At 41.4% G+C, this 13,916-nt stretch overlaps 2 protein-coding genes across 3 annotated transcripts; one reads left to right on the top strand and one right to left on the bottom strand.

Annotated features, from left to right (window-relative positions):
• Nucleotides 1-893: 893 nt before the first annotated feature.
• LOC131132447 (hatching enzyme 1.2-like) lies at nucleotides 894-5,007 on the bottom strand. Its single transcript, XM_058078064.1, has 9 exons — nucleotides 4,939-5,007; nucleotides 4,757-4,839; nucleotides 3,634-3,702; nucleotides 2,976-3,131; nucleotides 2,042-2,162; nucleotides 1,458-1,636; nucleotides 1,301-1,382; nucleotides 1,092-1,216; nucleotides 894-1,015 (listed from the first exon to the last, which is right to left on the bottom strand). Coding segments are annotated over exons 2-9 (807 nt in total). The 5' UTR covers nucleotides 4,830-4,839; nucleotides 4,939-5,007; the 3' UTR covers nucleotides 894-1,013.
• A 4,331-nt stretch (nucleotides 5,008-9,338) lies between these two features.
• Nucleotides 9,339-13,274, top strand: LOC131132446 (low choriolytic enzyme-like). 2 transcript variants are annotated; one of them, XM_058078063.1, is made up of 8 exons: nucleotides 9,339-9,415; nucleotides 10,833-10,860; nucleotides 10,947-11,012; nucleotides 11,088-11,240; nucleotides 12,340-12,457; nucleotides 12,573-12,751; nucleotides 12,850-12,931; nucleotides 13,036-13,274. In XM_058078063.1, the coding sequence occupies exons 1-8, from the start codon at nucleotides 9,353-9,355 to the stop codon at nucleotides 13,208-13,210; spliced, it is 864 nt and encodes a 287-aa protein (XP_057934046.1). In that variant the 5' UTR covers nucleotides 9,339-9,352; the 3' UTR covers nucleotides 13,211-13,274. The 2 variants fall into 2 exon arrangements, with proteins under 2 accessions (XP_057934046.1, XP_057934045.1); XM_058078062.1 differs by having other exon boundaries at nucleotides 9,344-9,415; nucleotides 10,833-10,869.
• The last annotated feature ends 642 nt before the right edge of the window (nucleotides 13,275-13,916 follow it).

Genomic DNA, 13,916 nt, shown 5'->3' on the forward strand with positions numbered 1-13,916 from the left:
TGGTCACATTTGTTTGGAATGCAGTGAAATGACGTCAGCTGCTGGCCGCAAAATGAATAGATAATTACTTGCACATTTGTCATTTGTTATACAGAAATAAATAAGTGACAGAACAAATGTGTTACAAAGTGCCACAATTACATTTACAAATACAATTTCTAGTTAGATATATTTTTTGTACAGCTGCACGGCGCACAAGCGCAGGCCACGCATCTAGGAGAACCGAGTTCAATTCCACCCTCGGCCATCTCTATGTGGAGTTTGTGTGTTCTCCTTGTGCATGTGTAGGCTTGAGCAACATTTACACAGCTGTAAATGGTACTTAACTTCTAGATTTGTAATACCTTGATTTTGCACTTTCTATGTTCTTGTGTGCTTTGTGTACTCTGCTTTTGCTGCAGTAAATCTGGAATGTTCCCTTGTGGGACTAATAAAGGCATATCTTATCTTATCTTATCCCTGGACCAGCCAATGTCCTCTCTTGGACTTGGTCAGAACAACTTGTTGAACGCATTTTTATACATACATCATACACCAAGGCGCATTGATTTCATTCATGCATTTTCTACCACTTTTCTTCACGAGGGTCGCGGGGGTGCTGGAGCCTATCCCAGCTGTCTTCGGGCGAGAGGCGGGTACACCCTGGACTGGCCGCCAACCAGGACAATTTGGAGTCGCCAATTAACCTAGCATGTTTTTGGAAAGTGGGAGGAAACCGGAGTACCCGGAAAAAACCCACACATGCACAGGGAGAACATGCAAACTCCACACAGAGATGGCCGAGGGTGGAATTGAACCCTGGTCTCCTAGTTGTGAGGTCTGCGCGCTAACCACTTGACCGCCGTGCAGCCGAGAAAGAGCTACAATAAAAGTTAATACAGTGACACGGTGCATCATGTTCAAGTATGTTTATTTCTCAGTGAGTTTGCCAATGATTTCACAACTGCAACTCTGATGACAGACTAGAAGAAAATGCCTTCGAGCTCTCAGTCATGACTTTGAAACCTGTCATCCTCTGAAAGAATGAACACAGATATGGGTCAGAAAGGATAGTATGTCATATACTGACAGTCTGCACGGTGGACACTCACAGCACTTGTAGAGGTTGTTCAGCCTGGTAATGTCAGCGCGGCTCATCTCCTTAGCGTTGCCAAAGGACACGTTGCTGTTGGGGATGGGGAGCATGGTAGGCTGATTGTTCTTGGAGAAGGCATACCTGGAACATCATACAGAACATTTTGTTAAAGCCAACAACAAGAAAATGCATCCGAGCCCTGCAGAACATTGCAGTTGTTCATACTTGTGGTACTGCATGACAGAGTTGTAGTCATAGGAAGTGCCCTGGTTGAGGGTAGCAATCTTTCTGAAGTTGTGCTCCATTCCTGAAAAGTGGAAAAAAAATTTCATTCACATTCGGAACATACGTCAGATTTGAGCATATTTAGTGTCTCGCTTACCGGACTGAACATTCTGCAGCAGAACTCTAATGTGGTTGTCCCTGTCAGAGCGGGTCTGTTCGTGGTTGAATCCAAGAGCATGGAGCAACTCGTGCTGGACGGTGCCATGATAGAGACATCCACGGCGAGCCAGAGACACAACCTGCTTACCGCCACGGCGGCCAACGTAGGAGTAGCATCTGGACACAGGAACATTGATGAGAACTAAGATCAAAATAAAAAAATTTTTTGCTAAAACTGCAGTTTGCAGGCTGCACGGTGGTCGGGTGGTTAGCGCACAGACCTCACAGCTTGCATGTTCTCTCCGTGCATGCGCAGGTTTTCTCTGGGTACACCGGTTCCCTCCCACATTCCAAAAACATGCTAGGTTAATTGGCCACTCCAAATTGTCCATAGGTATGAATGTGAGTGTGAATGGTTGTTTGTCTATATGTGCCCTGTGATTGGCTGGCAACCAGCTGGGATAGGCTCCAGCACCCCCGTGACCCTCGTGAGGATAAGTGGTAGAAAATGAATGAATGAATGTTTTTGTTTGCTAATTGCTAATTTGCTAATTGCTAAAATAATCGTTTTTTTTTTCTTACCCATTCTGGGACTCGATGCTCAGCCAGTCACGGTCGCTGCTTCTGGTGGGCCTGAAGCGGATGCAGGAAAAGGAAGAGAAGGACTCCAGACCACGGGTGATGATGGCCTTCTCACGGGAGGCTGAAAATATTAAGATCAGTGTTTTGACATATAATATTAACACACATATATAAAATGCTGTCTATTTCGAGAGCAGTGTTTAATAGTTGACCAAACACACAGTGATGTGAAACACAAAACCTTTTACTGACACACTGAAATGAAATCGAACACTCGGGTAAATGACCCATAGGTCAGCTTAAGCCTTGGTTGAGTCTTTTTCAGTGCCAATGAGTCAGGGAAACAATAGTCTCCCTCAAGTGGCCATGAGTCAGTGAACCCGAGTCTTTGTTGAGCACAGGTAAGTTAGTAAAACCTGCGTCTTTGCTGCGAATCTGGGGAACTCGAGTCTTCCTTGAGTATTCGTGAGTTTGTCAAACTCGAGTCTTTCTCGAGTACTCTTGAGTCTGCGAAACCCTCGGCCTTGAGTCTTGGTCGAGTACCCATGAGTTATTAAAAAGGGCCAGCCTTAAAGGGCCAGCCTTAAAGGGCCAGCCTTAAAGGGCCAGCTTAAAGGGCCAGCCTTAGAGGGCCAGCCTTAAAGGGCCAGCTTAAAGGGTCAGCCTTAAAGGGCCAGCTTAAAGGGTCAGCCTTAAAGGGCCAGCCTTAGAGGGCAAGCCTTAGAGGGCCAGTCTTAGAGGGCCAGCCTTAGAGGGCCAGTCTTAGAGGGCCAGCCTTAAAGGGGCAGCTTAAAGGGCCAGCCTTAGAGTGTTCGTCGAGAACTGTTGACAGTGAACCTTGAGACCTCAGCAAGCACCAGTGAGTCAGTGAAAAGCATTGTGACAACGTAGACAATGTTGTGGTGAGTCATGAGTCAGTCATGGAATGACTTACAAAAGTGATTGGTGATGTAATAAGGAACGTAGACTTTTCCATCATTATACTTTCCCCACGTGCAACCACGGCTGGTACAAGGGTCAGCGTTTCTCTCGCCGTCATTGTCGATGGCGATGTCTCCTTCAATCAGCTCTGGCTCATCAGCTGAACGCACTGAAACGCATCACACAGCCTGTTTAAAGCATGTTGACTCATTCACAATATTCCGTTAAGGTTCCTGTAGTGTTTGCATCCACATGTGATAACAATATAGAATGGAACCACTTTTGACAACCATCCAGGACCTCGAATGATGAAAATCCACGCCCATAAAAATGTCTATGGGTCGCTCCTTCCCATTCAAACCCTCCTGTTAGCTTGACGCTGAAGTTCTCCGATTTCAAATTCAAATTGGCTTTACAATAAGGTACACAAAAATACAGTAGTTACCATGGAGCTAATGAAGAACTCATGAGAAACGAATGGCTTGGGCACATACATTTAGAGTAGTTACTGAGGAACTAAGGCAAAAATGCCCTGGATTTGGAATTGGCAATTGGAAAAAGTTGTTTACAAGTCTGAAAATGATCTGGAATATTTATCATATTCTGCTTAATACAAAAATGTTATGTGCATGTTAAACGTTTACTCTAAGAACGTAGCGTGTGACACTCACCCCTGTTACTGTTGGCTCTCTCCAGAAGTTCAGACACTGAAAGATCGCTCAGATCTTCTTCAAAGCTGTCTTTAGTGACACAAGTACAGTACGTATTTTAGCAGGAGGTTAAGCAATAGCGTGCGGGTCAAGGGAGTTATATTCCATACATACCTGCCTGTTTGTGGAGCACAGCCATGTTGACATGGGGGGGAAATCAGACATTAGAAAGACACTTTTGTGCTGACCTATGACAAATCTATGGCACATAATACAAGCTCAGATTTAAGTATTGTGTCACAAGTTAATTTATGTATCTACAGTACATGTTAGAGATGGAAATGCATTTTTGGAAATGTGCCTTTTGTTTAGTACAAAGGCAAATGTGCAAATATATACATATGTAAATATGCATATTATGTGAATTGGCAACTTCACATTGTGTGAATCTCAGTGCTGAGGACGATTCCATACACATTCGATGCACTGCCAGTGATACCATACTTTAACGATATAATACAATACGATGCACTAATCATTTACTTCAAATCAATGCAATCCGATATGATATGGTGCAATTTAAATATGTCATCCAATACTTCTCTACAAGAGAGGAGAAATATGATCTCAGGGAAGAAGTACATTTGAAACACTTCTATGCTAGGACTACGTTATGCTAGCCATAGCATTTCAGTATGTGGAATCAAACTATGGAATGGATTGAGTAAGGAAGTCAAACAATGCACAACGATGAGCCAATTCAAGAAACAATACAAGCAGTTGATGTTTGCTAAATACAAGGATCAAGAGTCTTGAACCAGTCAAATAAAAAACTTATATTAGGAAAGTAGGAAGTGAACAAATGTAACAGCTACTGATTGTAAAAGTATTCATACCAGCACATTCATACCTATGGACAATTTGGAGTTGCCAATTAACCTAGCATGTTTTTGGAATGTGGGAGGAAACCGGAGTGCCCGGAGAAAACCCACGCATGCAAGCAGAGAACATCTCTTAGCTGTGAGGTCTGCGCGCTAACCACAAAGTGGAATTACTGTACATATACCTATTATTGTGTGGTAATTCCACATCTCATACAAAAGCAGGCCAATTATGGAGTAGAGCAATTAATGGAAGGTTTAACGTACCTCATTGTCAGCCCAGCAATAGGCAGACAGCAGGAGTACAGCAACAAGTGAGAGTTTGAAAACAGCCATTCCAGCAGACCTGTATATGGTACACATATCGCTATTGATGAACATCATCATCACACAGGCAAGAAGAATGAAATAAGAAATTTCCTGCTACTTTGCAGCTGAAGCTCACCTTGGATCGCTTCTGTGGACCTAACTGCAGAGGTTCATGTCCGGGACTTTTATATGCTTTAACCCGAGTCTGTCTGGCCAAATATGGATTATCAGACTATTGAATAAACTAAAGAATTCACAGAACTCACAGATTAATCAGTAGCATCTGGTTGGAGCGCACACAGTGCAAATGTGCATGGGAATCGCACACTTGTTCAAAACATGTTTGCAGTCACTTATTGGCTGGTGTAGGAGGACAGTTTGCAGAACTTGCACAGTAAGTTTCTTAATAAGTAGTGTTATTGTCATGCATTATTAAATGAATTGAATATATTACATGCTTGGAAACACTAATAAGCAATCAACAGTATATATGACAAGCAAATACGTATATATGACAGTCTTTTGAAAAAGGCTTTCCTCGTTGCAATTACTGCAAATACTTCTAATTCACGTCATGTTCATGACAAACAAAAATACCCTGGACTGGTCGCCAACCAATCACAGGGCACATATAGACAAACAACCATTCACACTCACATTCATACCTATGGACAATTTGGAGTCGCCAATTAACCTAGCATGTTTTTGGAATGTGGGAGGAAACCGGAGTCCCCGGAGAAAACCCACGTATGCACGGGGAGAACATGCAAACTCCACACACAGATGGCCGAGGGTGGAATTGAACCCGGGTTATACTCCATTATAGTCAATAAATTGGTCTACAAACCACATTGAACATCATAACTCTCCATAAACTGGATTTCAACAGTGCTGCGTTCCATGACCCAATGATGCTACAAATATCATAACACACTAATCCATCTTGTTATGTCCTCCCACTAACCCAAGACCAAACCACCAGAAAACATACCTCCGCAGTAAATGATATGGTCTGATGTTGTCAGAGCTCCTCAAAGATTCCTGAAGGTGAACTTCACGCCATCGATGTCCTCGGGTAAGATGATGGACGCCTTTACACCTGCTACCTAATAAATCCAATTGAAGAGATGTTGAGTTTGGTTTTAAAAAGTACCGATGTAAATGAGGCAAAGTTTAACAAACAATCAAACCACTAAATTCAGTGCATTCTGATTCATTTTATAACACCCTCGTTTAGGGTGGTTAATTGGTTCCACACCGGGCTGTGACAAATTTCCATGAAACAGGATTCAGTTGCATGGATAGACTACTATTTCCCCTTTTTCTTTCACCTCATTTTTGGTCCCAAATATGTTGTTGTCCTCCCCCCTCCCCCCGTACCATAAAAGCACTACTGTGATGCACCAGCACCCGGGAGCTGCTTGTGTGGAAGGGAGGGACACCGTGCATTTTCAACTCTTTTTTTTCTTTCCTTGTTTGCAATGATTAACCCTGTCATTCATCCAATCTTGTGCGCCGGCCTCGCACACACAAAGCATGTACCCACTCAAACACACACCTGAGCAGATGCACACATACAGAGAGAGTGGTGGTGGAAAGCAAGAGGGAAAGATAAAGGGACACACACAGCTGCTGTTATTTATTTATTTTATATTTTGGGCTGCACGACGGTCGAGTGGTTAGCGCGCAGACCTCACAGCTAGTACACCAGGGTTCAATTCCACCCTCGGCCATCTCTGTGTGGAGTTTGCATGTTCTCCCCGTGCATGCGTGGGTTTTCTCTGGGTACTCTGGTTTCCTCCCACATTCCAAAAACATGCTAGGTTAATTGGCGACTCCAAATTGTCCATAGGTATGAATGTGAGTGTGAATGGTTGTTTGTCTATATGTGCCCTGTGATTGGCTGGCCACCAGTCCAGGGTGTACCCCGCCTCTCGCCCCAAGACAGCTGGGATAGGCTCCAGCACCCCCGCAACCCTTGTGAGGATAAGCGGTAGAAAATGAATGAATGAATGTTATATTTTGATTCAGATTGTGTTTTTTGCACAATAGTTTTATTTATTGAAAGAAAGTTTAATTTATTATTTTTGCGTTGTGCGCTTTATTGTTGTATTGTTCAATACAATTCATTTTTGAACTTGTTAATACAAATATATTGTTTTTATTCATGGTGATAAATTAGCTTTAATTGCGAAATATGTCTAATTATGGAGAAATAATCAAATCGAAATCAAATCAAATCGGTTTTAGATTAATCGATTACAAAAATCATCGTTTGACCCAGCCCTAGTACCCGGTAGCGCCCCATAAACACATGAGACACCTGCAAGCCTGATTTTCATTCCGTTTTTCAGTTAATAATGCGACAACACTCATAAGAAATACTTTCTGAAATGTGAGTTGTGGATACCAGCAGTTTGTTAATGCTTTGGTAAAACAAGCATATTCGCTTTCTTCCGATTGGAATAAACTCTGAAAATCAACAACAAGGATTCAGTCTTGGACAAAATTTTCATTTTGTAAAAGTTGCAGAAAAAACGTTGGAGACCGTTGGAGAGGCATAACCAATGACTCTATTAATCAAAACAACTTCAGATAGCTTCAGATTAATCAGCTAAGAAAATAATCGCTAGTTGCAGCTGTATATCGGAGCCTGCAAATAATTCACTGATGATTGTACCTGCCCTACTTGTTAGTGGAGATAAGCTTTTACTTATTTTTGCACAACTTTGTTAAACAGAGTTGCAAAAACCTGTGTTTGGACGACTTCTCTATTTGTGGGCACAGGTTAACAAACTATCTTGCAGATATGCTTGCACAATTTCGACCACGAAAAGAAGAAAAAAACATGTCTGCTGAGCTTAAATACTGCAAGTCTTAACACATAATCCATCCATCCATTTTCTATGCCGCTTATCCTCACTAGGGTCACTCACGGGGGTGCTGGAGCCTATCCCAGCTGTCTTCGGGCAAGAGGCGGGGTACACCCTGGACTGGTGGCCAGCCAATCACAGGGCACATATAGACAAACAACCATTCACACTCACATTCATACCTATGGACAATTTGGAGTGGCCAATTAACCTAGCATGTTTTTGGAATGTGGGAGGAAACCGGAGTACCCGCATGCACAGGGAGAACATGCAAACTCCACACAGAGACGGCCGAGGGTGGAATTGAACCCTGGTCTGGCACCAAACTGCTATAGGGTCGTCCCATCAGCGTGACATTTCTCTGCTATTTCTATGCTTATTTGTGTCATGTATAGCATGCAGAAAAACTGACCACCGAATCGTCCAAAACAAAAACAGGCGCAGGTGAAATGATTATATTGTCATTGAACAGCTGCAGCATCAATTTGTTAATTGTCTTTATTTTGCGCTGTGGAGAACTTGAAACATGCATGCAATGAAAAAGAGTAGAGAAGTAAACACTTCCTGTATCCAAAGAAGAAGCTTGCGATGTTTCACAACCATTTCTGTTGAAGTAACAACGGTCAAAACTCTGCACATTCTGAATACATTTCATCCTGCATGGATTCACTTTGGAAAACCAACAATTATAAATTTTTGTCCATTGATTTGGCTCATTTATTGAAACATAAATGCTGTTCTCAAAATAACATGGACAAACCTCCAAACCAGAATTTCTCATTAAAAAGCCATAGCATTTCAGTATGTGGAATCAAACTATGGCATGGATTGAGTAAGGAACTCAAACAATTCAAGAAACAATACAAGCAGTTGATGTTTGCTAAATACATGGATGAAGAGTCTTGAACCAGTCATGATGTGCTATATATATCACTATATTGACACTTACTATGGTACCCATTATGTCATTGGATGCTCATATCACCTCCTACTTCGGTACGGGACAAAAAAAAAAAAAAAAAAAAAAAACTTAAACTATATTAGGAAAGCAGGAAGTGAACAAATGTAACAGTTACTGATTGTAAAAGTACCAGATGGAGGGGTAGGATTTAATAAGCTTTGCTTCTTCCAACTCTTTTTGGACATGTGGAACTGTGAACTGATTATGTGATGCATTCAATTGTAATCTGATGCATGTTCAAATGAAATAAAACCATTACCATTACCATAAAAATTGGCATATATCATGCATAGTTGCTAATGGTTATTAATCAAGACTAATTAGTTAAGTATGTGTGATTCATCTATTTGACAGCCCTTGTTATAAGTGGTAAAGTTGTAGAGGAAACTTTGAAGACATTTAAAGTGTATAGTCTGTAAACTGTATGTGTTGAGTACCAAACTGCATTTATGAACATATTTAGACATCATTTTGACAACTAAATATGCCATTTAACCACGTGTGTAAATGGATGGATGAGGTGACCTTGTCATGGTCAGTTATTTGAAATAAGACAATGGTGTTGAAATTATGGTGGTGCAATTCAAGAAGGATCTGTTGTACTTGCATTGTTGCGAGGAACACGCCATATATGGATAACAATAGTTGCCTTTGCCATATAAAAGCTAAAGTGCTTCTGTTGGTTTTTCATAGCTGCTGAAGTCCTAGAAGCAGTCATGATGTTCCACACAGCAGCCCTGGCCTTCCTCCTCTGCTCTGTCCACTGTTTCACCTTAAAGGTAAGCACCACCAACTTTCTAGTGATGAAGTATCTATGAAGATCTACAAACAAAACTTATCAAATGTAAATCATCAGTGTAAAGCATATGTGTTGATGTCTATCTATCTATCTTGATGGATGTTGTAAGGTTCCACTTAAGTACAAAGATCTTAAAGATTCGCGATTAAGGCGCGCCACAGATGAAAATGAGAAAAAAGCCCTTCTTTCATTTCAAATGGATTATGGCTTATTTCAAGCTCTGGTTCAATAAAGTGGTTCAGAAAGAGGAAGGTTGTCAGTTCAATCCCTGCTGCCACTGTGTATTTCACTCTTTATCGGTTGTAACAAAGTCAATAAATATCTCCAGCTTAAAGGTTCTGTTTATTTTTTGGTCTAAAAATCTAGGATTTCGGTCCTGCTTATGTTGAGATGTAGAAAAAAAGATTTCTTACCAAGTAAAATTGACTTCATAGACAGATAATTTCACTAGTTTGAAGTAGTTTATTCCCACAATTCGAAACTTTATCTTATATATACGTATATATATACAGCTCTTTTTTGCAGTGTACCTACCTATGGATTTTTTGGGGGGGTCACCAATTAACTAACCTGCATTTAATGCAACATGCAATGCATTCATTAATTAAGATGCAATTAATTAACCTGCATGTTTTTGGGCCGCATGGTGGACGAGTGGTTAGTGCGCAGACCTCACAGCTAGGAGACCCAAGTTTAATTCCACCCTCGGTGGAAGTTTGCATGTTCTCCCCGTGCATGCGTGGGTTTTCTCCGGGTACTCCGGTTTCCTCCCACATTCCAAAAACATGCTAGGTTAATTGGCCACTCCAAATTGTCCATAGATATGAATGTGAGTGTGAATGGTTGTTTGTCTATATGTGCCCTGTGATTGGCTGGCCACCAGTCCAGGGTGGACCCTGTCTCTTGCCCGAAGACAGCTGGGATAGGCTCCAGCACCCCCGCAACCATTGTGAGAATAAGCGCTAGAAAATGGATGGATGGATGCATGTTTTTGGAATGTGGGAGGAAACCGGAGTACCGGGAGAAAACCCACGCATGCACGGGGAAAACATGCAATCGAACTTGGGTCTCCTAGCTGTGTGGCCTCCGCGCTAAACACTCAACACCGTGCAGCCCCAATTATTTCCCAAATATAATAAAATATACTTATGTCATTGATTGTGAAGGGTAACCTCAAGGAAAAGTAGAGTTTGATATTCTACTAAAACGAGTCTGAAAGGTATCAATGGGATTTTTTGACATGAACTTGTATGACACCCCCATAAGCAGTGAAGTCCGTCAACAGCGACTCACTAAAAAAAATCCAACTATCCTTTTAAGATAAGATCCCTTTAAGATTATTTAATCAAGAAGTGATGTATTTCCATATTTGATGTTATCATTGTGTCCTATTTCAGGATTCTGAAAGGATGAAAAGACACTCGAGTAAAACTGGTTTGAAGAAAATTAAAATGCCATTAGAATAATTTGGCAGAATAAATGTTGCTGAACAATATTCCTCTATCACCCAGGCAACACCATTGCTGATGAGGAGTCCAGCGTTTCCACATTGTTAGAACGGGCAAACGCTAATCTTGGTAAGTTTATCATCTGTCCAATGTTGTCTCGTGGAGAGGAGGAGACCTTGTTTGACCATGTTGATAATCTTTTAGGAATGAACCCGGATGAACCTCTTGTAATGTTTGGAGACATTGCAGTACCAAGTGGTCTGCAGAATGCTGATCCTTGCACGACACGAGGTTGCCTGTGGCCAAAATCTGATGACGGCAATGTCTACATACCATATAGAATTTCCAGGCAGTACTGTAAGTCTAACTAGTTGTTGTTGTTTTAATGGTAATGGTTTTATTTCATTTGAACATGCATCAGATTACAATTGAGTGCATCCCATAATCAGTTCCCAGTTCCACATGTCCAAAAGGAGTAGGAAGAAGCAAAGCTTATTAAATCCTACCCCTCCATCTGGTACTTTTACAATCAGTAACATTTGTTCACTTCCTGCTTTCCTAATATAGTTTAAGTTGTTTTTTACATTTTTTTCATTTTTATATTTTTATTTTTAATTTTATTTTTGTCACGTACTGAAGTAGGAGGTGATATGAGCATCCAATGACATAATGGGTACCATAGTAAGTGTCAATATAGTGATATATATAGCACATCATGACTGGTGCAAGACTCAAGACTCAACTGCTTGTATTGTTTCTTGAATTCGCTCAATGAATTGAGCTTTAATTCGCTTTAATAAATGTGAATGTGAAATTTAGCAGCACAAAGCAACTTTGGTGACCAGCTTGTTAGCATCAGGTTATTAGCATCTGCACCTATTGCAGCTGTAATTTTAAAATTTTAATTACCTTATTGAATGCTATTGTCTGTATTTGTTCGGTTCTCAGCCTCTGGATGGTGGCTCTGTATTCATTTCATTTGATGTTGTTCCTGTCATAGTTTTACACAATAAATAATAAATAATATAAATCAGATCGCTGTAATGCACGTATGTTTTACTGAGGTGTTGAAACTTATTCCTTGTGACTGGCTTTTGTTGGCTGCTAATGCTAGCACAAACTGTTTACAGTCATTCTCGACTTCAGTCACAGTTGTTACATCATATGTAAAAAAACCCGGGTTAGTTGGGCCACTCTTATGCCAAGGTAGCACTGTATATGACAATAAAAACAATAGCTGCACTGCTGCAGTCTGGCAGGCCAGGTAATCTGTGATAAGTCAACATAGCGATCCAAATAACTTTGGTCTTGCTACAAGAGCCATCTGCCAGGACTTTGAAGCTAACTTTACCAATCTAAATACTCTTTTCTTTGTCCATTTCTGCTGAATATTTGTTCACTGGTGCTTCCTCGTACAAATGGCTCTGGGTTCTTAAACTTGTTCTTTTTCATGAAGCCTCTGGAGAGAGAGATACCATCATTGAAGGCCTGCGGTCATTTGCGGCGTCCACATGCATTCGATTTACCCCCCAAAGGTCCCAAAGAGACTTTGTGGATATCCAGTCTCGTTCAGGGTGAATAAAAACACTCCTGTTTGTGCATTCTTGTTCCTGAGAACAGAGCCCAACATACAGTACTCCAAGCACAGCATGAAAAATGACATCATTTTTATCATTTCATGTCTTGCAGGTGTTACTCATTTGTTGGACGTCGCGGCCGTGGACAAGTTGTGTCTTTGAGTCGTCAGGGTTGTGTTTTCCAACAGATCATCCAACACGAACTGCTCCATGCCATGGGATTCAATCATGAACAGACTCGATCTGACCGGGACCAGCATGTTCAAATACTCTTGGAGAACGTCATTCCTGGTTGGCATTGTTGACAAAATATATGTTATATACACATTACACACAACTTTCATTATGAGATAAATATCTCAACAACAACAAAAAAAACTTTCTTCCAGGAATGGAAAGTAATTTCAGGAAGATTAATACAAGAAACCTTGGTACTCCCTATGACTATAACTCTGTCATGCACTATGGAAGGTAATTTCCTACAATAACAATTACAATTTCCTGTAAACTGCCCATCAATAAACCGATGTCTGTTGGATTACAAAGAAACTAAACCATCTTAATATCTTCCACAGGTTCGCCTTCTCCAGGAACAGAAGACCAACGATTGTTCCCATCCCTGACAACAACGTAAGCGTTGGCAGGGCAACCAGAATGAGTCCTATCGATATCAGGCGGGTGAACATTCTTTATGGTTGCAGTTCGTATCTCTTGCCCAAACCGGCAAGCGAGTCCGGACCACTTGCATGATTTGGTTTCTCTTCTCATGTCTTCTCTCATTTTTTCTTTCATGTACCTACAGATGAGTAATAAATCTGACAAAAAAAATTAAATCAAATATTTGAAGCTGGTATTTACTGCATGCAACCACAGTTAAGTTAAAGCGGACATATGCTCATGGATTCCTACAGAGCAGTGCCACACAATAACCCACACAGAAAACATTGTAAATGGAGTGGGGGGCGGGGGCTAGGAGACCAGGGTTCAATTCCACCCTCGGCCATCTCTGTGTGGAGTTTGCATGTTCTCCCCGTGCATGCGTGGGTTTTCTCCGGGTACTCCGGTTTCCTCCCACATTCCAAAAACATGCTAGGTTAATTGGCCACTCCAAATTGTCCATAGGTATGAATATGAGTGTGAATGGTTGTTTGTCTATATGTGCCCTGTGATTGGCTGGCCACCAGTCCAGGGTGTACCCCGCCTCTCGCCGGAAAACAGCTGGGATAGGCTCCAGCACCCCCGTGAGGATAAGCGGTAGAAAATGAATGAAAGAAGTGAATGGTCCATCACTTACAGTGCCTTAAACTGGCTGAGTGTTCCTAATCATATGGCTGCCATCGGGTTGCCAGCTCATTTTGTGAAATAATGTCACTTTGTCAGCAAATGTAGTGCAATGCCAGTCAACCTCAACATGCCATAAGTGACAGGGGACATTTTGGGAAGTCACTGACTAACA

The sequence above is a fragment of the Doryrhamphus excisus genome, chromosome 7 (assembly GCF_030265055.1).
Source record: "Doryrhamphus excisus isolate RoL2022-K1 chromosome 7, RoL_Dexc_1.0, whole genome shotgun sequence".
In the NCBI taxonomy this organism is placed as follows: domain Eukaryota; kingdom Metazoa; phylum Chordata; class Actinopteri; order Syngnathiformes; family Syngnathidae; genus Doryrhamphus; species Doryrhamphus excisus.

Bases quoted from the DNA above. Each gene is read 5' to 3' on its own strand.
- LOC131132447 (XM_058078064.1), bottom strand. From the start codon at position 4,829: ATGGCTGTTTTCAAACTCTCACTTGTTGCTGTACTCCTGCTGTCTGCC. The intron at 3,703-4,756 runs GTTAAACCTTCC...GTGTCACTAAAG, and splicing joins CTGGGCTGACAATGAGGTAC to ACAGCTTTGAAGAAGATCTG. The intron at 3,132-3,633 runs GTGAGTGTCACA...GATGCGTTTCAG, and splicing joins GAGAGCCAACAGTAACAGGG to TGCGTTCAGCTGATGAGCCA.
- LOC131132446 (XM_058078062.1), top strand. From the start codon at position 9,353: ATGATGTTCCACACAGCAGCCCTGGCCTTCCTCCTCTGCTCTGTCCAC. The intron at 9,416-10,832 runs GTAAGCACCACC...GTCCTATTTCAG, and splicing joins TCCACTGTTTCACCTTAAAG to GATTCTGAAAGGATGAAAAG. The intron at 12,932-13,035 runs GTAATTTCCTAC...TATCTTCCACAG, and splicing joins TCTGTCATGCACTATGGAAG to GTTCGCCTTCTCCAGGAACA.